The sequence below is a fragment of the Pelecanus crispus genome, chromosome 8 (assembly GCF_030463565.1).
Source record: "Pelecanus crispus isolate bPelCri1 chromosome 8, bPelCri1.pri, whole genome shotgun sequence".
NCBI lineage: Eukaryota > Metazoa > Chordata > Aves > Pelecaniformes > Pelecanidae > Pelecanus > Pelecanus crispus.
The window spans coordinates 19,460,837-19,482,645 of record NC_134650.1 but is presented as its reverse complement, the minus strand read 5'-3'; the positions used below and the strand labels follow the sequence as shown (position 1 = coordinate 19,482,645).

At 37.8% G+C, this 21,809-nt stretch overlaps 1 protein-coding gene across 1 annotated transcript in view; it reads right to left on the bottom strand.

Annotated features, from left to right (window-relative positions):
- RANBP17 (RAN binding protein 17) overlaps positions 1-21,809 on the bottom strand; it is a 164,354-nt gene that overhangs the window by 58,034 nt on the left and 84,511 nt on the right. The window contains exons 15-19 of the mRNA XM_075715220.1: positions 21,178-21,251; positions 11,381-11,461; positions 6,029-6,092; positions 5,835-5,943; positions 149-252 (exon numbers count right to left, since the gene is read on the bottom strand). Of these exons, the coding sequence (XP_075571335.1) occupies positions 149-252; positions 5,835-5,943; positions 6,029-6,092; positions 11,381-11,461; positions 21,178-21,251 (432 nt within the window). The remainder of the gene's footprint in view (positions 1-148; positions 253-5,834; positions 5,944-6,028; positions 6,093-11,380; positions 11,462-21,177; positions 21,252-21,809) is intronic.

Here is a 21,809-nt window from a genome sequence, read left to right as displayed (position 1 = left end):
GTATACAGGTATAAATATACATAAAAGTATACAGTATACATACCATGAGACACAGACACAAGAGATGACAAGCTTGTTGCTAAATGCTTGCCCCACTATTTGTTTTTCCCATCAATAATTTCTTTCCTTATAATTGAAATAAACCTACCTTTGCTTCTTCTTGTTCAAAACTACTGTTGAATATCTGAGACACACTTTCAAATGAGACTGTGAGGGGGAGCATGAAATTCTCAAACTCATCCTCGTCTTCACCTACAGGAAAAGAAACCAAAACAAAACAGCAAAAGCATCACATATTCACACTGTTGTTCGGAAGGGTCAGTCTCTTAGGCTTTTGTAGACAAATCTCACTGACATCATGGGAACTTTCATATGACCTACAGGAACAAAAACCTGAGGTTTGACATATTTTTACTGAGCTATAAACAAAGACGACAAATTGTTGATAGCAAACAACTTGTATCTGAGACTGGCATGTCTCGTCTCTGCATTTCACATCTTTCTCTTTTTCGTATTTCTGTTTTCTCTGTTAATCTGACAGCATTTGTTCAGTACCCTGGAAGAATATTCACGTAAGAAAGTCAAGACCCAACCGTTAAAAAATGTTAAATTTAAAACAGCAACAATAAATAAACCCTTTCACATGTAATTCATAGTATGATGTTTAAATCACAAGCTTTTATGATCGCATGCTATTTTTTGTATCTCCTACCTATTTAGTATACAGAATGAAGCTGCCGTGGAAATAAATCTGGACTGGGATGGGGTTATTCATATGACACTATTGCCTCATTTGTTTCAGAAGATGTGAATTTAGAGTAAAAGAAATAAGATGCTGTGGGTAGGGGGAAAAAAAAAAATTGCCTTGGTTAGCCAGTTGAAAGATACCCTGGAAGCCTGGATTGGTTTTGTTTTGTCATGACACTGAACAAGTAACTATAAACAACAACAACTTTTTAGAAATGGCAATTTGCATGAGGATTGGTACTCATGCTACTTATCTTTAGGCCCTTAATGAGGGTAGCTTGCCTCTCACACGCAGATTCCCCTCGAGAGTAATTCAGAGTAGGAATTTAATTTATGTTCTTTAAAGAGCTCTTTGCTATAGGGCTTCTCTCTCTTCTCTCTTCATTGGCAAAGTCTGGCAAACTAAGTTGCAACTGAAGTTAGGAGGAGTCTTTTTGTGTATCAAATTGGTTGTGCAAAGTTAGTGTAAGCTTTACAGTTTAGTTTCTACACTTCCTATACCTATCTCTAAAATGGACCTAATTCCAGCCTCTTATCTCTAGCGATACTGCAAAGACCAAATCACTCACCCCAGTACAACAGTAAGAATGACAGAAAAGGCCAAGAAGAAAAAAGGCCAGGAAGGAAAAATAGTCACAACAGAAAGCAAAGCATGGACTAACACATAAATACAGATGACAACACAGGGAAAAAAAAAAAATCAAAATACTCAGGAGCTTCTCATTAAGCTAGCATGACACATCTTCTGAACGGAAAGAGGCAAATATCCTCTGGGAGGAATAATTGTGATCCTGCAATTAAAAGTGCCTCATAACAATGTAAATATTTACAGTGGAGAAGAAAGGAAAATTGCAGAGGCAATCCCAATTATGGCATTTCCTCACTTCTGAACACTTGGCTTTGTGACTTGAACTGCTTCCCTTTAATAGGGCTTTTGTGCCCAGTTTTCCATATTTTTTTTAAAGCAGAGAAAATACTTTCAATAACTTAACTGCTACTGCACTGGTCAGCCAAAGTTACGGAACCTTCAAATCACAATCTATGCTCAAGAACTTTCTTAAACTAGCAAAGTAACTGACCAAATCTGTGACTTGGGTCCTGTACCTGCAGCAGAACCAAAGAGGGTGAGACACTTCGTGTGACATTTCAAAGCTGCTGCTTGCAGCAACAGGATCTGGTGGGCTTTGGGAAAATCCAATCCTACCCATCTTTGCCTGTCTCCTCTGCCATCTTTTCTCTGCTCCTTTCAACTGGAGTCAGTCTTTTTATTTGTCATTTCTGGACCCTTGCATTCTTTTCTGATTATTCACAGTAACCCCAGACTATTCATCCAGCTTTTTGTTTCTATGTCCTTCCTTTGCCAAATCCAGTTCTTTAGGCAGTTCCAATACAGTGTTAGTTTCTGTGCTCCCAATCTCTTTGCTCGACCAGCATCAGCTTCCTCTTACACTCCTAGGAGCTAAACCATTTCAATATGCATTGCATATCCTGATATTTTTCTCCTTTTAGTTGCTTATCAGGTTTTCCTTGGAGCAAAAAAATTAATAAATAAAGACCAATCATTTAGAAAGAGTCCCATGCTGGTATTGTCCCATGCCAGCATTACAGACTAACAGAAGTCATTTGGATACTGCTCTATGTAGGATCAGGGCTCAGTTGCCATATATAGAGTTCTTGGGAGAAACCTGAATTACCACAACATAGCAAAAGTAATATTCCCTCTCATCTAGAGTGCTGCATAACATTAGAAGACAATCTCCATGAAGATACTATGCACACATCCAAATTCAAGATGAACCCTTCCTGAAGGTAGAACCTCAAGCATACTTCATTAAAAAGTTGCGAAGACCAAAAGAACTACAAGAATGTCCAATGTTGATTGGGACCAACACTTTAATGAGAAACTGGCTAGTTCTGGAAATGGGGTAAGGGAAAATCTTATGTGCTATTTCTGTTTTAAATTTCAGTGTAGGCAGTCAAGAAGGAATATATAGTTAGGATGCTACACAGTATTGCCCTATTAATCAAATAATTTGTAACTTTTAGAAAAGCAACACAAATTACTACCTATACATTTCTTTTGCATTCCTGTACAAGCCACATTCACATTCCATGAACAATACAATATTAATACGGAAGAAACTATCCTAAACAAACCTACCATGGTAAACTGTTCATTTTCTGTAATTCAAACTGCGCATACACATCCTTATTATGTCCTCTGAAAGACAAGAGATGCCTCACTTGTAAGTTATAGTAGATCTGTGTGTGGCTTACAGCCATAGTGTTTTAAAAACACTAAAAAAAAAAGCTTTTGACACTGTCTCCCATAATATTCTCCTTTGGAAGCTGGCAGCTCATGGCTTGGACGGGCGCAATCTTCGCTGGGTAAAAAACTGCTTGGGTGGCTGAGCCCAGAGGGTTGTAGTGAATGGAGTCCGGTTGGCAGCCAGTCACGAGCGGTGTTCCCCAGGGCTCTGTTTTGGGGCCAGCCTTGTTTAATATCTTTATCGATGATCTGGATGAGGGGATTGAGTGCACCCTCAGGAAGTTTGCAGATGACACCAAAGTGGGTGGGAGTGTTGATCTGCTCGAGGGTAGGACGGCCCTGCAGAGGGACCTGGACAGGCTGGACTGATGGGCTTAGGCCAACTGTGTGAGGTTTAACAAGGCCAAGTGCCGGGTCCTGCACTTGGGTCACAACAACCCCATGCAATGCTACAGGCTTGGGCAAGAGCGGCTGGAAAGCTGCCTGGCCAAAAAGGACCTGGGGGTGTTGGTTGACAGCCGGCTGAACATGAGCCAGCAGTGTGCCCAGGTGGCCAAGAAGGCCAACAGCATCCTGGCTTGTATCAGGAATAGTGTGGCCAGCAGGAGCAGGGAAGTGATTGTTCCCCTGTACTTGGCACTGGTGAGGCCGCACCTGGAATACTGTGTCCAGTTTTGGGCCCTTCACTACAAGAAAGACATTGAGGTGCTGGAGCGTGTCCAGAGAAGGGCAATGAAACTGGTGAAGGGTCTGGAGCGCAGGCCTTATGAGGATCGGCTGAGGGAATCGGGATTGTTTAGTCTGGAGAAGAGGAGGCTGAGGGGAGACCTTATCACTCTCCACAACTACCTGAAAGGAGGTTGTAGTGAGGTGAGTGTTGGGCTCTTCTCCCATGTAGTTAGTGATAGGACGAGAGGAAATGGGCTCAAGCTGCACCAGGGGAGGTTTAGGTTGGAAATTAGGAAAAATTTCTTTATGGAAAGGGTAGTCAAACATTGGAACAGGCTGCCCAGAGAGGTGGTGGAGTCCCCATCCCTGGAAGTGTTCAAAAAACGGGTAGATGTGGCACTTTGGGACATGGTTTAGTCTAGTCTACCCTTGATTGGTTTAGTGTGGACTTGGTAGTGTGGGTTAATGGTTGGACTGGATGATCTTAAAGGTCTTTTCCAACCTAAACGATTCTATGATTCTGGGATTCTATGATTCTAAACCTGCTTCATGTGGAGAGGTTTGGCACTGAGCATGACTGCATATACCTGTAAGTACAGGACACTGACAAATCATGCTGAATAGCTCCTGAAGGTATTTTCCACAGCTTAGATCTCCTTTTGGTAGTGCAGAAGAAAAAGTGATTAAAATTTATTAATCCTAGTAAAACTTTTATTTAAATATAACTTTTACTGGTGTTCTTGTATTAGTTTTGGTTACTATATACTTCACACAAATATTCAGTTTACTTTAGAATCCTGGACTAAGAATCCTGGACAAAATGATGAAATTCTAAATGCCAAAAAAATTATTAAAAACATAACCCGGGGCACATAAGAAATTCAAAGTCTAATTATATTCATACAAAGTTAAAGCAATTCAACAGAAACCAAAGTGCATTTTGAAGTAAATACAGATTAGTATATTACTGTTCTTTCCTACAATTAAATTTTGCCAGTCACTCCAAAAGCACATTGTTTAAAATGTAAATATTCTGAATTTACTGTATTCAGTTAATCTCCAAAAATATTTCTACATCAATTACTTAAAAGAACCGCCCCATAAAAATTCATCTTAATTTTGTTTCCACGTAAATTGTTTATCATTCATATAAAAGGATTTTATATAAAGCTCTTCATTTAATTTGAAAAAAAACTCCAAGACGACAATTGTTACAATGCTTTTTTGTCTAAAAATGCCAGTTTGCAGTTTGAAAATATCTTTTCATTCACAAGGTAAGAATACTGCCATTTAATGTTTGCACAAACACATAGAAAGGACAGTTTGTATACACCTTACTTTTAAAATTTGGATCCTAAAATGCAACTTATACCTGTTTGTGTTTCTAGATGTGCTTTTCTATCAGTTCTCTGATCAGAACAGAGGCAATTTGAGATACGCTACGTTCTTCACCATCAGCTTCTTTAACATATGGCTTATTTCAGTGTTCATTTTGACAAGCCCAGCCTTCCCCATTTAGACAATGGAGAGCTAATCATGCAGAGTTCTGCATTTTACTCCAGTGGTCAAGGGCAGTGCCTGGATTCAAAGTGACCGAGTCTTTTATCACATCTAGCTATTAAAGCATGCACTAGATTTTACACGTCTAACCTCCCTAATCTCCAAAGGACAACTCAAAAGGTTTTGTTTAAGTCCATGTTTAAGTACTTCTGGCTGAACTGCAGAACTCTTATCAATGTTCTTAACAAAACTTGGACGGTCTTGTGTATTGGGAACTTGCATGAAGAACTGAAATTAAAAAACCTTTCTACTAGAAGCTGGAAGGTTTGGCATAATTGGTACGTCACCTGAAAGCTCCAAGTACTTGCTCAAGCGCTTAATGTTCTAAATCCTCATACTTAATACAAAAAGTGCTTCCGTGCAAAAAATAACTCATCTTGCTTATTTCTCCAACAGAAGGCAACGAACAAATACAGTGTTACTGCTTAATGTCATAAATCTCAAAAGTTGATAGGCAGTGATTTAAATACCAACTATAACGTATTTACTGTACAATTAAACTGCTCTTTGATTGGTTTAATAACCTTAAAAGTTCATAGTATTACACAAGACAGCAAGGTGTCTCAGGTACATGGGAGGAGGACCTTACCTAAATCTACCATGAGAAGACGAGTGAGAGCAGTGTAGAACACTGTCCGGCACCTAAGGTCACTGAGGCTGTAATTATCGCTGATGCCCAAGAAAGGGAAGTGCTTGCTCTGTTGAAACATATGCATATGAAAAGTTAAGTGTTCTACAAAATTTATGACACAAAATGTTTTTTAACGTAGTAAGGAAACTTACTGTGTGATTCTGAAGCATGAATTTCACAGCCTCTATCTTCACAAGCTTTTTCAGGAGACTATAAGTAGCAGGTGTTAAGGAAAAATTAGCCTCGCAGAATTATGATTACATTATCAGATTGTACAAACTTTCAGGGATTTTTAGCAAGAAAAAAATCCTAACTGAAAGAACAACAAACGTACATTAAAAAAATATCTGAATTTCATCTAGAAATGTATGTCATGGAGATATTCTTTAGAACATTAAATACCATAATCTATTATTAAATAAAGCAATTACTTTTCATGGCATATATTCTAGTCACAAAAGAGATGAATGAACTAAATGACTTTTATAATTAAATGGAGAGTTTCTGATAATAAATGGTACTGTTTTTCCCCCAGATAGACCCATGTTATCAGCATGTTAAAAAAAAAAAAAAAAAAGTGGTTTTGCAACTGCCTGTGTTGAAGATGACTAGCACTTGGCAATGGACTGGCAGCAGCCCTAAGCAGCTCTCAAGTAATGGCCTCAAAATCACAAAGGTGATCTTCCAGACCTGTCAAAAATCACATTTAATTTGTTTCAGTTACAACAGATGAAAGTGCATCTCATACATACTAAGCTATGTTAAAACACTTAACCAAAGTATTTTCAGATGTGTAAGAATTGAATGGAAATTTCTTAAAAACATACAAAGTCTCAAAACCAGAGCAAAGTCCATAACAAGGTGGTACAGCTGGGAATTTTTCCTAGGGATACTTCCACAGGAATCCCAGTTTCTTCAACTGTAAAGCCAATCTAACTGACTACTGCTAAGCAGGAACTGAAATCTCCCACTCCACAAACTGGCTAAATTCAAGCCAGCAACAGTCCAGACACCAGGTAACTACAGTAGTACAGCATTGGCCCCAGCCAGCATGCTCTGCTCTCAGTGCAGGCCCCTCAGGAAGGTCTGCTGGTCTGGCCTATACATTGCACTAGCAAAGCTACGCGAGTCCTGGGCTGAAGCTCTTGGCCCTGGTCCAGCAGGATTAGCCTGAGTCTGTTTGCACCTGCTTGTATACAAAGCTCCCAGAGAGATGCACACTAAATGACACAGAAGCAACATATTTCCTGGACTGCATATATTCTACAGATCACATATTCTAGCATGACTTACCAGGCAGTTACACCTGATGAAATGTAGTATTTTTCTTAAGGTTTCTTTTAAAAAGCATGAGAAATCGTATTAAATCAAAAGTTGAGTTTGCAAAAACTATGTTATAGAAGTCCTTAAAGTTCAGATGGTTAAGACTTGTTTTCACAACTTGAATCCTTTCCTAGCTGTGTGAATTATGAACATCTTTAATAGCATGAGGTCACACTAATTCCCTGTCTCAGATGACTCAAGCATTTGGGGTTGGGCAAAGGAGATAATGCTGCGTATTCCGATCAGAGCCACGCTGACATCTTTGTGAGCTTTTGTACAGATGTAACCGCTGCCTTGAGGGATGTTTGCAAACAAGGAGCAAGAGAACGGCCAAAGCAATGGCCTGGATTTTCTGACTCCTGCTTCTCCTTCATTTGACTTAGAATTGCTGTATGATTCTCAGCCAAGTCAGTTAAATTTCACTGTCTCAGTTCTGCATCTCTAAAATGGGGATATAAAAGGCTTTGTGATATCGAAGTATACTAATACACTTTTTCAGGAATGCCACAGAAAAATTCAAACCCCAGAAACATTCATAAGCATTGAAGGCATCAAATGAATGAAATGACTTATGGGCTTATACATTCTACAATGAATACTGTAAAAAGAGGACTCATTAGTTTACTGAACACTGTTGATCCCTGGCATGATGAAGCTCTTTAAGAAACAATCAGTATGACTGCATAATTTAGACTGTACAATAGTGCTGACAGTCATGTACAAACACAGAAGATTTTACAGATACCCATAACACTTCTTATTGTTACTACGGGGTTTTTTTTTTGAGTGCTTGCTTCAATCTGCCATGCCTGCACATAATTGATTGAAGAGTTCGATTACTTTTATGGGAATAAACAATTTCCCTTTTCATTTTAAATGGATTAAATTCTTTTTAAACAGTTAAAAGTGTAAGAATAGGTTTTATAGCTGCTATTGGAAAATCTCCTAATCTAGTTTTAAGATGATGCTCCTTTGTCAATCTATAACATTTGACATAGCATTACCTGGTTTTATACTGCAAAGCTACATAGTTGGTTTTTTTCCCCCCTCTGTTACAAGGGAGAGCCTTTCATAACATTGTAATGCTAACAAAGACATGGATAAAGAATTTTTGAGAGACTATAAATATTTTATCCTAAGTTATTGTATAAAATAACAATGAACCTGTAGTTATTTTGCTACAAAAATATACAGTGGAAAAGTTAATTATTAGAAAGAACTAAACATGCATGAGGGAGCACTATGGCTTCAAAGACATAAAGGAATGACTAACATATTCCATTATGTAAATGAATTCAAAGATATTTCACAACTGATCAGCTAGGAGGGACATAATGATTTATAATTCAAATAACTGAGCTTTGAAATCAAATTGGGCTAATACATATTTCGAAATATGCAAACCTGGAATAATTGTGAAAGTAATGTAAACCATGACACCAGCTCCAGTCATTTGTTGCCTTTGTTGTTAATACTGTCTTACGTTTTTTCTTCTTTTTTCTCCCTATTACTGTACTGTTGCAGTATAGTTGCTGGAATTATAGTTTGCTTTTAATTCTAGATTATCCTTTAGAAAAAGACTATTATACACATAAAAAAAGAAAAGTACCAATTTCTAATACTGTGTAGAAGCTGACTGACATACAGGGAAGTACTGAAATTAAATAAATTATTATTTTAACCTTTCAGGCTAGCCACAATTTAATCTATATCAAATACTGAAAATTGATCCACTGGATCCAGTATCTTAACAATACACTCTTTCAAAGAAATATATACTTAATGCCTTTTAAAAAAACCCTAATATAATGTGAAAAGGCCAAAGTTTGCAATGCCAGGAAGTAGTTATAAACTACTTCATATGTTTGAAATAAAAGGTACTTCAGTATTATTATTAAAAAAACCCCTATCACTAGAGTTTTTTATAGAAAAAAATACATATCTTTAAAAGCCAAAATGACCAGTGAAATTGGGTTGTACATCATTTTCTGGGAAAAAGGAAAAACAGCCTCGACAGGTGTAATTTATCATTTTTCTGATTTAATACCAAAGAAATATATTAAAATAATAAAAAGAATCCTGAAATCCTCAAAATTTGTAGTGATAAATAGCCCTCCCTGTCTTTATTGCATTATGCCTACTAACAGAAATATTGCATGGTGGATTTTGCCAGACAAGGACGATTATTTTCCAATAAAAAGTTGCATATTAAATTCCAGCACAAAAGTGGGTGTCTAATACTTTTGAAATCTTTTATGGTTTGCCAGGGAACACAATTTTAAACTTAACTAATACAACATCATGGTGAAGTGAACCAGCATTAAAGCCGTCTTTGTACAACCCCACCCATCTAAGCAGAAAAGCTACTGTTCTCAGAATTTTTGTTTGAAGTATTTCCATTGAAAAGTAATTGAATAAATTTTTGGTGTTTATGTTTTTAGTTAATCTCTTTTTTTACTAGTCTTTCAACATTTCACATTGATGTTTTAAGATGTATATTTATGAAGGCAGTGCTGCTTTACATCCTGGCTATGCACAGGGGTCTGAAACTGCTCTTGCAACAGTTAGCAAGTTTCTGCAAAGGAAAAAAATCCCACAACTTCTTCACAATTCTACTCTTCAGGAGAATTTCGGTTATTAAATATCTACTTTTTCATCCTTTCTAGGTCCTGATATTATTATATCTATTTCATAAGCAGAAACTAACTAATTGCAAATATAATTTGAGTAATTGGAAAACTAAAACTATCCAGACATTTCAGCCTTGGAAAAGTATTATTTGCAATAACAGTTTATACTGACCCTCATTTTTGAGGGCTACCATGTGCCTTTGAAAGCCTCCAGAAGACAATATGAAATGCTTGATGCTTGTTGGCTTTAGCTGATTATTTCAGCAAGTATAAATACATAAATAAACAAGCAAGCAGTTTTAAGTTAGGTGCACCATGTTAAATTTCTTGGTTATTTTGGAAGCGTTTTCAACCCTACTGAGGCAATAAGAATATAGTATAAAATAGGAGAGAGCTCATTAGTGTCTTCATAAATCTTAATGAAATAAATGTCTCCCCTTCTGTTTTTGTCAAATTCCTTAGTAGTGTTTCATTTTCAAGTCCTTTCCAGTCCTATCTTTGTGATGCCATGAGAACATAAACACATGTATATTTAAAATATCAAGTTAGCTGCTTAACAGTATTTCAAGTAAACATATAGAAGTACACATTGTATGATTTTCATTAAACAAAATTCACTTATGGAATGTGGAAACCCACACTCATCTTTCAACCCAAGGAAATATATTAAAATTCTTCTTACACTATTAGAGTTCTATGGAGAAATAAAATTATACCAACTGTCATATTCCAGGTGCCTTCCCCTCTACCTAACAATCTCCTCTAGAAAATTACTGGAAAGTTGTTTTTATTTTAAAATAGTGAAGGATTTCAGTACTGAATGTTTTCATGAGCTCTGGTGGTTTATTACCTGTCGTATACCTTTAAATACTGTGTCACATCAAAACCAGCTACTACTTTTTTTTAAAATCTTCTTGCTTAATTGACTGGAAAGTCAAAGAGCAGACATTCTTCTCCAACTTATGATAAGTAACTGAATATTAGAAGAAGATACAAAGGGTTTGCAACAGATAGCAAGTTAACATCCATGATTTGGGTAAGAATTTCACAAAAATGCCTGAACCCAGACAAAAATCCACATGCAAACTCATGGCTGTTTTATCAGTACTAATGATGACACTGACACAGTGAGGAGCTTAGTATCAGGCAACAATAAAACCTGTGAAGAGGCTTGTGTTTCAAATCTAACTCATGCTTCATATCTTCGTTGACTCATTCTCAAAGCAGAACCAATCTTGTTCTCAACTGCTAACAGAATCAATCCCGTTCTTAACATTGTTGAACTCATCAATGGTATTGACTTCAAGATTAGGAATGGGATAGATGACCATAAGCAACTACTTATATGATTTCTCTTTTGTTGATAAGAAGTAGGTGGAAATGAGCACACCTTTTAAAAACTATGCATAGAAAAAGATAAACCAAGATGAATAAATATTAATGTCCTAAATGGTTTAAAAGTGTGGCATATGAAACAACAAAAGCGTCATATTAATTTTTACCTTATTATTTTCAAATAATATGTTATGCCATATACAATAAAAAGGATATCCAACGGAAAGGTCATTTAGAAATTGAAGAGTTCTTGAAATCACGGGCTCACATCTTCCCCGGTATTTAAGATTTGTAACACTACAATAAACAGAACAAAACAAAAGAGTGAGATTTTTATAACACATTTTCCTCTTTTTGAGAAGTGCAGTGCAAAAGCTCAGAACAGTATCATATTACACTACGAATGTATTTCTGTGATACATCTTAGGATTTTCCATTTATGAGACAGAAAATGCTATAAAAACATGCCGTGTCTTTTTCCTGAACAAGGGATTCAAACATTTTTGTAATATTGTAACAAATACATTCATTTTAAAAAAATCCATCATCTGTCATAATGAAAGAAATTATCTGAAGCTTACCCCTACTTATATCTATCTTACTCACTTTTCAACACAATATCTGGCCACTTAACTTCTGTAGTATTTATCTGCCCAATTCTTCATAAGATAAAACAAAATTGCTATAAATTCCCTAGGAAAATTTCCATAGGAGAAATGGAGCACAGAAAAACTAAGGGCCAATTCACAGAGCTACTGATATACCCAATTCCCAGTGAAATTCTACCTTGCAGTTCTTGTACTAATCCCTATTTTCCCTCTTCCCTACACCAAACACTTAAGTCAAGATACATAGGGGACACTGCATTTCCCTAATTGCAACTCCTCTCAGACATAGGCATTTAGGAAGCATACTCTGATTAATGAACCAATGCATAAATTATGATATAGGATAACACTAGACCTATTATCAATCCCTGGGGAACACCACATAAAACAACTTACCATTTTTAACAGCAAACTCTTATAGTTAGCCTTTCAGTGAAATCATGTGGATAACACCAGGCAATGACGACTTGTTCTACTACCTTCCAATACGTTAAGCATGAGACATGGAGCACAGAGCCAGGACCCTCTACAGCCTCTTCTGTACTGTGTGCAGGTCAGGGTAAAGACACCTAAATGACTTGGGATGGAATCTGTTGTGTTCACCTGCTAGGTTTATTAGGAGGTGAAGAGGTGGCATTAACCTTCAGATGAAAGGGGTAAACTGAAGCCAGTAAAGTGGAGGAACATAATCCTTTTTCAAATGAGGAGTGGTTACAACAGTAAAGTCAAGAGTCACTGATCTTGCTGTCATTTCCTAGCTTTCTTATGCAAATGTCATGTAGGCCAGTGCCAACAATCTTACCGAACAACAATCTTACCGAAACCCGAATATCTGATACTTACTGTTTCTGTTGTAAACTCCAGCCAGTGAGTCCAAGAAGAAACCCTCCCCCCAAGTAGCCCAAATGCATTGATCACTTAATTATATACTGACTACTAGTAACTATTTCTAGTACTCCTTTGAGAATCCAAGTTGGGCTGATCAGCCTATAAAAAGTTGCTTCCTCTTAGTTCCCTTCTTTGAAGGCGAGTACTGTGCCCTACTCTCTGGGACATCCACCATCACCCTCAATTGCTCAAAAACCCAAAAGAAAAGTTGAATGCCCCCTTCTTCCATACAGGGAGATAATGCTGCATGAGAGACTCATAGCAGAGTTTCTGGTATTGGATTCACCTGGAGAAATAAAAACAGGCTACCAGAGCCTTTTGAAACACAGCCCATTCAAATAAAAAGGCAGCACGACTTCCTGGCTCAGAAGCCCTGCACCTAATTCCTGATCGTGATATCAAATTGGTAGGGTGTATCTCAAACTGCCAGGCGATCAGGAAGAAGTAATTTCAGATTCGTATGCCTCAGTTTCCTTGTCTGTAGAATATGCATAATGATTCTGACTTTAAGCTGTCAGATCTACTGATGAAAGACCACAATGTAAGAGGCATAATCAGTACCAGGTATTTATACCATGAGGCAACAGGACTTAAATTTTGGGAATACAGAACTTGAACAAGAGATGTTAAATGCCTTAAAATCAGTGCTGATTATTGCTTTTACATATTCACAGGCTAAGGAATATACTATGCCACATAAACTAAATCTCTTTTTCAGGAAGTTATAAACTCAAGAATGCAGTTTAAGGCATCTAACTGTTTAGTATTATTTTCTCAGGAAAAGGCAAATAACAATGCAATTACCAAAGCAGTATTCGGCAATTTAGATTTACAAAGAAACATTGATTTACTTTATAAAATTTCTATGAAGAGCTACAGACGTTCAGATTGCCTTAAAGAAATAGCCCATTCTAGCAAGTCCATAATTCACAGTTTATCCCTACTATGGGGAGTTCTGGAGATGTTTATAGTTGCACTAAATCCTTAACAAGTATATACAATACAAAGCAATAAAGATGAATTTGGAGTATCCAGATTTGACGTCAATATCGAAATCATAAAAAGGCTATTTTGCAAAAGAGCAAAATCTTTGTCCTTCAGTAGCCAGATGTAAGACATTTAAAGAAAAACAAGAAGTCACAGTGACAGCTTGAAGAGAAAATTAAAACTGTATAAGGAAGGCTTTTCATCCAACATTCAGCATACTTTTGTGTACATCTTTCAGTTCATGGTTGTATTTGGATGCTGAAAGATGGAGTAATAATATAAAAACTAGAAAGTACTCGTGAGTGAACAGAGGCTGAAAAATTTCAATTATAATTGTAGCAATTCCCATTTCTGTTTCTGCCTTATCAATATCAGGCAAGATGAAAGACACATAAAATGTAATATTTTAAGAAACATCTACAAAACGTTATAAGTAGCTGAGAAAATCTGTAAAGATCTAGAGAGGAATCTTGTAATATAAAAAGTAGTTTTCCACTGTGTAAAGAAGAGAAGCCAAGGAATGAAAGAGGAGAAAAATTTACAGCTCTTGGAGAAATCATGGCAAGACAGCACTTAAATCCAAGTGCTAGTGTCCTTGCCTCTTTCAAGTGGCTTATTGATTTAAATGAAACAAGAGTCAAAGGAACCAATCATAAAGTTTCAGATAAGTCACAGAAAGTAAGAGCTTCCTCAATAACCTAAAATCTAGAAGGGGAAGGTAAATAATGATTATATACTCCAATTTACTCTTCTCTGGGAAAAAGGTCACTATATCATCCACAGAAGAAACAAAATTATTTGCATGTATCAAGTCATTATGATATTTGAGCAGGGCAAGAGTCAAGGCAAAGATCACAGAATCACAGAATAGTTTAGGTTGGAAAAGACCTTTAAGATCATCCAGTCCAACCATTAACCTAACATTACCGTGTCCACCACATAGAGTAGCAATTTCATGTTTCCTGGCTTGGTGGCTGGATTATTTTTAATGAAAGCAAAAACTAGGAATCTTAAGAGTTGAAAGGACCTCTAAGATCATCAGTCCAACCATCAACCCAACACCACCATGCCCACTAAGCCATGTCCCAAAGTGCCATGTCTACCCATTTTTTGAACACTTCCAGGGATGGGGACTCCACCATGTCCCTGGGCAGCCTGTTCCAATGCTTGACTACCCTTTCCATAAAGAAATTTTTCCTAATTTCCAACCTAAACCTCCCCTGGTGCAACTCGAGCCCATTTCCTCTCGTCCTATCGCTAACTACTTGGGAGAGGAGACCCACACCCACCTCACTACAGCCTCCTTTCAGGTAGTTGTAGAGAGCGATAAGGTCTCCCCTCAGCCTCCTCTTCTCCAGGCTAAACAACCCCAGCTCCCTCAGACACTCCTCATAACGCCTGTGCTCCAGACCCTTCTACCAGTTTCATTGCCCTTCTCTGGACACACTCCAGCACCTCAATGTCTTTCTTGTAGTGAGGGGCCCAAAACTGGACACAGTATTCCAGGTGCGGCCTCACCAGTGCCGAGTACAGGGGGACAATCACCTCCCTGCTCCTGCTGGCCACACTATTCCTGACACAAGCCAGGATGCTGTTGGCCTTCTTGGCCACCTGGGCACACTGCTGGCTCATGTTCAGCCGGCTGTCAACCAACACCCCCAGCTCCTTTTTGGCCAGGCAGCTTTCCAGCCGCTCTTGCCCAAGCCTGTAGCATTGCATGGGGTTGTTGTGACCCAAGTGCAGGACCCGGCACTTGGCCTTGTTAAACCTCATACAGTTGGCCTAAGCCCATCAGTCCAGCCTGTCCAGGTCCCTCTGCAGGGCCGTCCTACCCTCGAGCAGATCAACACTCCCACCCAGTTTGGTGTTATCTGCAAACTTACTGAAGGTGCACTCAATCCCCTTCCACTTCCAGCCTCTTAAATCCATTTTATGACTTTTTTCCCCCAAAAAGCCATTCTACTGTCCTTAATTTCCTGTCCTGTCCTCAAGTTTATGATTTGGAGAAAGACCTCTTCAGACTCATGGACTGTATCACACTGCTCTTAAAAGTTCCATGTGGTGCAAAGCAAAGGACAACCCTTTGTAGCAGTTCTTATGGCAGTAGTAGATGGGAAATGATACTGCTGGAGCATAAGAGTGGAATGCCCAGCTTAGAAGAGAGAACTGAAAAACATGCGGTGCAATTTAAAAAAGAAAATTTTAGAGGAGGAGACAGAATCAGGGATGCACCGTAGAAAAGCAAAAGCAAATCACAGCACAGAAAAGGGAATGCTGAAGAGCGAGTATATACTGTACAAAGAGAGAAAATCCATTTGGTCACATGGATGGTGGGTAACTTCTCCATTTACCATTGCATGCCAAGGTGCTCAAATATTGCTTACAGGCCATCTGTAAGTGTCCAAAGAATTCATCCATCCTCTTTCCAGGAGGCCTTGAACCCTTTCTCTGAAATGTAATGGGCAGGTATGTTATCATCATAAAGCTGAGGAATCCCAGGAATGCTATACTACCTGCACACGCATAGGTTACTGCACATACACAGGAGATTTGGTAATATGACAAAGAAGCAGTTGCAAAAGGTAAGTTGCTACCAGTTAGAAGAGATGACAGCTGCTGCAAATCAGCAAGTTTGGGTGCGGTGGTTGGTTTGTCTGTGAACCATATAAATTTAGGAATAGTCTTTGTCTCAAGTTAAGGATATTACACATATACTTGCATTATAAAAATCATTAAGATTAAAAAAATCATACATTTGAAACAAAACTTTCAAAGTTGCTTAAGGTGTCTGCTGTCCAATTTCCATTAATGTGCAAGAAAAATGGGCATCCAAATCCCCTAAAAAGACTTCAAAAATCTCTTCCTTATGTGGTACTTCAGTTTCAGTAATAACAAAGATAGCAAGTTGTTGGCAAGAAAGCTCTATACAGTCATGTTTTAATTATTCCTTGTATATTATCATCATTTACAATGAAAGCTCTCTGTGGCTCAATGACAGTGACTGGATATATACTTTTCACTAGAGCTGGACAAAGGTGAATAGTTACAAAAATGCATATTCTGTCATGAATAAAAGTGCCAAGCTTTAGTTTGCTATGATTCATGGAGCCATATCGGTATGAGTGTTCAGGAAAATATTCAGAGATCCAGACTTTTTACACTTATGTATTACTTAAACATTGTCACATGGAAAATCTCTCTGTTTATACGTATGTATATGTGCATTTACCATAGTGAAATCATTACAGCAGTAAAAACAAACAAAAAAAAAAAGCAAAAAACATCCAACAGCAATGTTTGGATATGCATCCTTCATTCATATTTCAGTTATTTTATCATGACCAAAAATACTAAATATTTGGACAAATATTTTGTAAATCTACCTCATGATAAATCACTTCCATGTGAATTTGATAATAATTGACAGGAACCAGAAGAGGCTTACAAAGAACAAGTGAAGAAAAGGAAAGGTGCTTGCAGCCAAAATAAATAGAAGACACTTGTGGCTAAATGCCCAGGACAGGCTCAAGGAGCAGATGGAACTAAAACTACTCCAGTCTAAATATTTCCTTGCCTCTTACTTATACAAGGAGGGATCAAGGCAGGTAGGTAGCTACTGCTCAAAGGGATGACCAGTGGAAGGAGAGGACTACTGCTGGTTTTCTGTGCAGTGCCTCATTCCTTGCCTTAAGAGTCCTGGCCTTGATCCACGTTCCAGTAGGCCAAGAGGCATAAGAATATGCGACAGGGCTGTTTTGGGAGGAAGTAGGAGCAAACAAGGATAGAGAACTCCATAGAACCAGAGGAATAGTCTATGCCTTTGAAAACCAGTACCTCAGGGCAACAGGCTCAAAAGAAGAAAGTCTAAGGAGACAGGCTGGGACCTTAAGTCACAGTCCTTCTCCAGAATCTTGTCATCCACTGCAACCCTAGTAGCTCCTTCAAATCCCATTGCTCCCTCTTGCCTGTCTTCACACTCAGGTACTCCTCCAGGCTTATCTCTCCTTGAACCTACTCTACTGTTGCTACGATGCTGAACACAGCTGAGAAGACTTAAGATGCCTTGCATATTAGAAAAATTTTGTTTGAGGTTAGGTATTTTTTCAGTTGGCCTTTCCCCTTCCACACATACACCCTATAAGGTGATGGTCAAAGCAAGCAAAGACGGTGGATGCTAGAAGAACGATCCTATAAAATTTCTGGTAAGACTGTGGTGAAAATACAGCCATTAATGGATATTTTGACTACATAAAACTCCATCCCTTCAGAAATGGTTTAACAGGAATTCAGTAAAAGGCACATTCATTAACTTCCAATGAAAATGTGATAGAAGGTCTAGGATCTGATGTGACAATAGCACTTTAAACTACAGTCAGAAGGTCTAAAGGACACCTATTACATTGACAAATCTCAAAATATTTCTGTACTTTGAAGAGTATCTATTTCATACAGACTTTAATCCATAAACTGAACAGTGGCTACTGCAGCTACTAGTAGCTATGACACAAGTATTTCAAATTGTTTTCTGTTAATGAAAGAACTCACTGAGTTTGATCATCAATCCTCCACTGCAAAGCTGCTACTAATGAATTCAAAAGAACAGATTAAAGGTACATACATGGAAGTGAACTACTGAAAACAGACACACCTGGGAAAAGACAGCTCAATAGAAAATGTGTTAAAAATCTCAAGAAATCAAAGAAAAATGTCATTTATCCATCTAAACATTACTGAGCTCACGTTGGACTTCAGGAAACTAGAAAGTCCATGTGTCAACGAGTAAGTTATCACAAAAAGAGATTAAGCCTCTTAACAGCAGAACAAAAGAAAAATTAATATGTCCCGGTAGACTACAGCTTGTTTGACTACCATAAATTCAATTGCTATGTTTACTCCTCACACCAAGTATAAAATGCTTCCTGCATGCAACCTTCATTGGATTCTTTAATGGCAAAGTGGAAGGAAATAACCTGACATTGTCTTTTGATCATCCCACAGTGCTAATGGTAGATTACGATGAGGTACCTTCTCCAACACTGTCTGATTTGATAGACTGGTTGCCAATAGCCAGGCAACAACATTCTTTCAAGCATAACTCCTCTGTTTCACATAATGCTCAGCATTAACAAAACAGAAACCATACAGTCTCAGACATTGTTGTGCAGTTACTATACAAGAATACCACCACTTTAACAAAAAAGTGCACACTAAAAATTCCCTAGCGTTTCCTTTTAACCTAGTATTAAGGAATAATATATGATAAATTTCACCTACTTAAAGAAAAAAATGGATCTGTAGGGTAAGACAGAACGGTAGACTAGTGGCTTTCTAAAATAAATGTGGTTAAAAATACTGACTGTATCCACAAGAGAAAAAGGTGAATGGTCTCACAGTCATGTATCCTGCCCACTGCTGTTAGAAATGTGCTAAGATTATTCCCAGTAATGGAGCACCAGAAATGCTGCCAGACTGGATTGCCCCATCAGACCCTAGTTTTTGGATTATGTATCAGTATGTTATGGCTTTGCACCCAGATTTTCCAACTGGCATGCTATCACTGGGAGAAGCTCGTTTATTTTAATTGACACAAACATGAATGTGTTTATATAGTGGTTTCACAGTTACCTCTTAAAGCTACTGACTGAATTCTCCATTTCAAGATGTAACATCCATTCTGTAAAATGAATTTGATCTTCAGTTTAATCAACGAACAATTCATGTTTTTAGGAAAATACAGTAAGCCATGAGGAAAGAGAAAACAAAAATGTAGAGTGTGTAATCTAAAAACCAGCACTGATTCTTGCTTTTTACGTACCTAGGGTTTTTTTTTTTAAACCTTCCATATAACATTAAAACCCTAACTATGTTTTTTTTCTTTATTTACAGTACTTGGGCAAACACAGCCCTATCCAATCTAAACACATGTAGTACTTATCATACAAGTTGTTATATGAAATACTGTTATTTCCTCAGTTGGCAAATGCAACAGAGATTTCATCTCAATGGCAGCAAAAAGTAGGAAAAGAGAAGCAAAATGATGCGTCTGGTCTCCAAACAGTCCTCTTTCCTCCCTTCTTCCTCAGTCGTTCAAGTTTCACTGTAGTTTGAAACAATAAAATGAAGCCTAGCTGTCTAGTACCATGACATGGACTGCTTCCAGAAACTACAATAAGTATCCATCAATATTTTTCCATTCATCACCTTCCATTTACCTGTCTTCAAAGCATACTCCAGATAAATATCAAGGTTTGATGGGTACTATTGTTATCCTAAGGCAAGATGTAACAGTCAGCTTCTGGTTTCGAGGAAGCACAGCATTTATGCCTTGTTTTTCACAGAAAAGTTAAGTCATATTAGAAAATAACCTTGTCTTAATTGGCACTATTTCTCAAGGTTGGTAGCCATGGTAGCAAAAGACAAGCCATGTTTAATACTGTCCAAACAGATCACCGCTAACATGGCAACATCAGTAGAGATGTTTCTCTAGTAGGTCAAAGTCTACTGAAAGTATTTACAGGTCTTGTAAGTCAGATTTAGAGGACATGAAGTAAATGACAGGATGCAGCATCTTCCTCACCGTAGCACAAAGAGGTAAGGTACTTGTTTCTCTTTTTCCAGGCACACACAGAACTCATTGTCTCCTGGGGACTCCCAGATTTTTTTAGTGGATATTCACAATTTTTCAGAGGGACCATTTTGTTTTGTTTCAAGAGCAAAACTGATTTTAGATGAAACACTTTTTGAGTCAGGAGAAACTATCAAATCTCATGATGGGCATAAGTAATAAAAGACAAAATCCTGGCAGTTTTGCTGGCACCCAAAGAAAGTGGCTGCAGCAGAGGCATGAGAAAAAGGTAGCTTCTCCACAGTAATTTTTCTAGGATTATTCTTGAGAAAGTATTGCAATGCTTATCTGCAAGAGTAACACACCATCCTAGTCTGCCAAATGCCAGAGATGAGGAGACAGCTGACAATAATGCCCCTTGTCTCCTTCAGTATGAGGTCTTAAAATTCTCCTCTGTGCATCTGTTATTTTTAAAGGAGCATATTTTGCCAAATTTTGCCAAACCTTGCCAAAAAGCAATCCAAAAGGGCCTCCCCAAAACAAAGAAAGATTAGTTTAACTTGGTCAGTTCCCCACTGTAAATTACCATGAAGCTTTACAGGCAATTCGTGCCACTGACATCTGAGGATGCCAGGAATGAGAAGTGGGAAAGCATGGGGACTGCTTATGCCAGGCTGTCACAGAACAAGAGTCTATGAAATCTCAGCTCTGTTCTCCCATAAGCCATTTCCAGAGGTGATGCAGGCACTGTGGAGGACATATCTAGCTGCAAGTGTTTATTTAGGGGCCTGCAGTACCTTCACAAAATAAGATACGGGTGCTTCTGAAAATGGTTATCCCTTCAAATATTTAAAATTCATGGAAGACATTTTTCTAGCAAAGAGCAAACTTTAAAGTTTTTTTAAAGAGTAAACATTAAAGACAAAACAAAATACATACAGAATAGAACCCAAGCACAAACTCACATTTTTCTCATAAATGTTTCCAGAACATGGTTGTCATCTGTTATTCCTAAGACTTCTGACATTCGGGTATACACCTGGAAATAAACGTTTCAACAGTAACTTATTACAGATATTTACAAGTACCAACGTTTTAATTCTAAAACCTTCCCCACTTTTGATTTTGCATGAGAAAAGTACAGGCACAAATGTCTGTCCGTCCAACCTAGCTGAAGCATTTGTGAGAGATGGCTTATACACTCTCCAATAGTGTTTGGTGAATTTGGGACTGATACGCTTTTACTTGCCCTTGCATACATCTCTTCCCACAGAGATGATGTAAATTTTCCACACTAAACTCACTTTGTTGTTCACAGAACAATACAGTCCTTATTAAAAAAACCTGTTTTATTATAAAAAATTGCAAAGGGATGGAGAAAACATTCTTCTGTTGGTCCCTGTCCTCAGTGGGATGTGATGCAACACTGTCCTTTAGCTTGCATGTGCAAGTTCTTGCACTGCCAGTCATAAAATCTGGTAAATTAGGTACTCTTCAGACATTCATTTTTGTGTTCTCAAAGGGCAAACAAAGGCTTTGGCAACCAAGTAACTTGTAGTTGTATACTCTTCCCTGTATTTCAGATCCAAGACATATA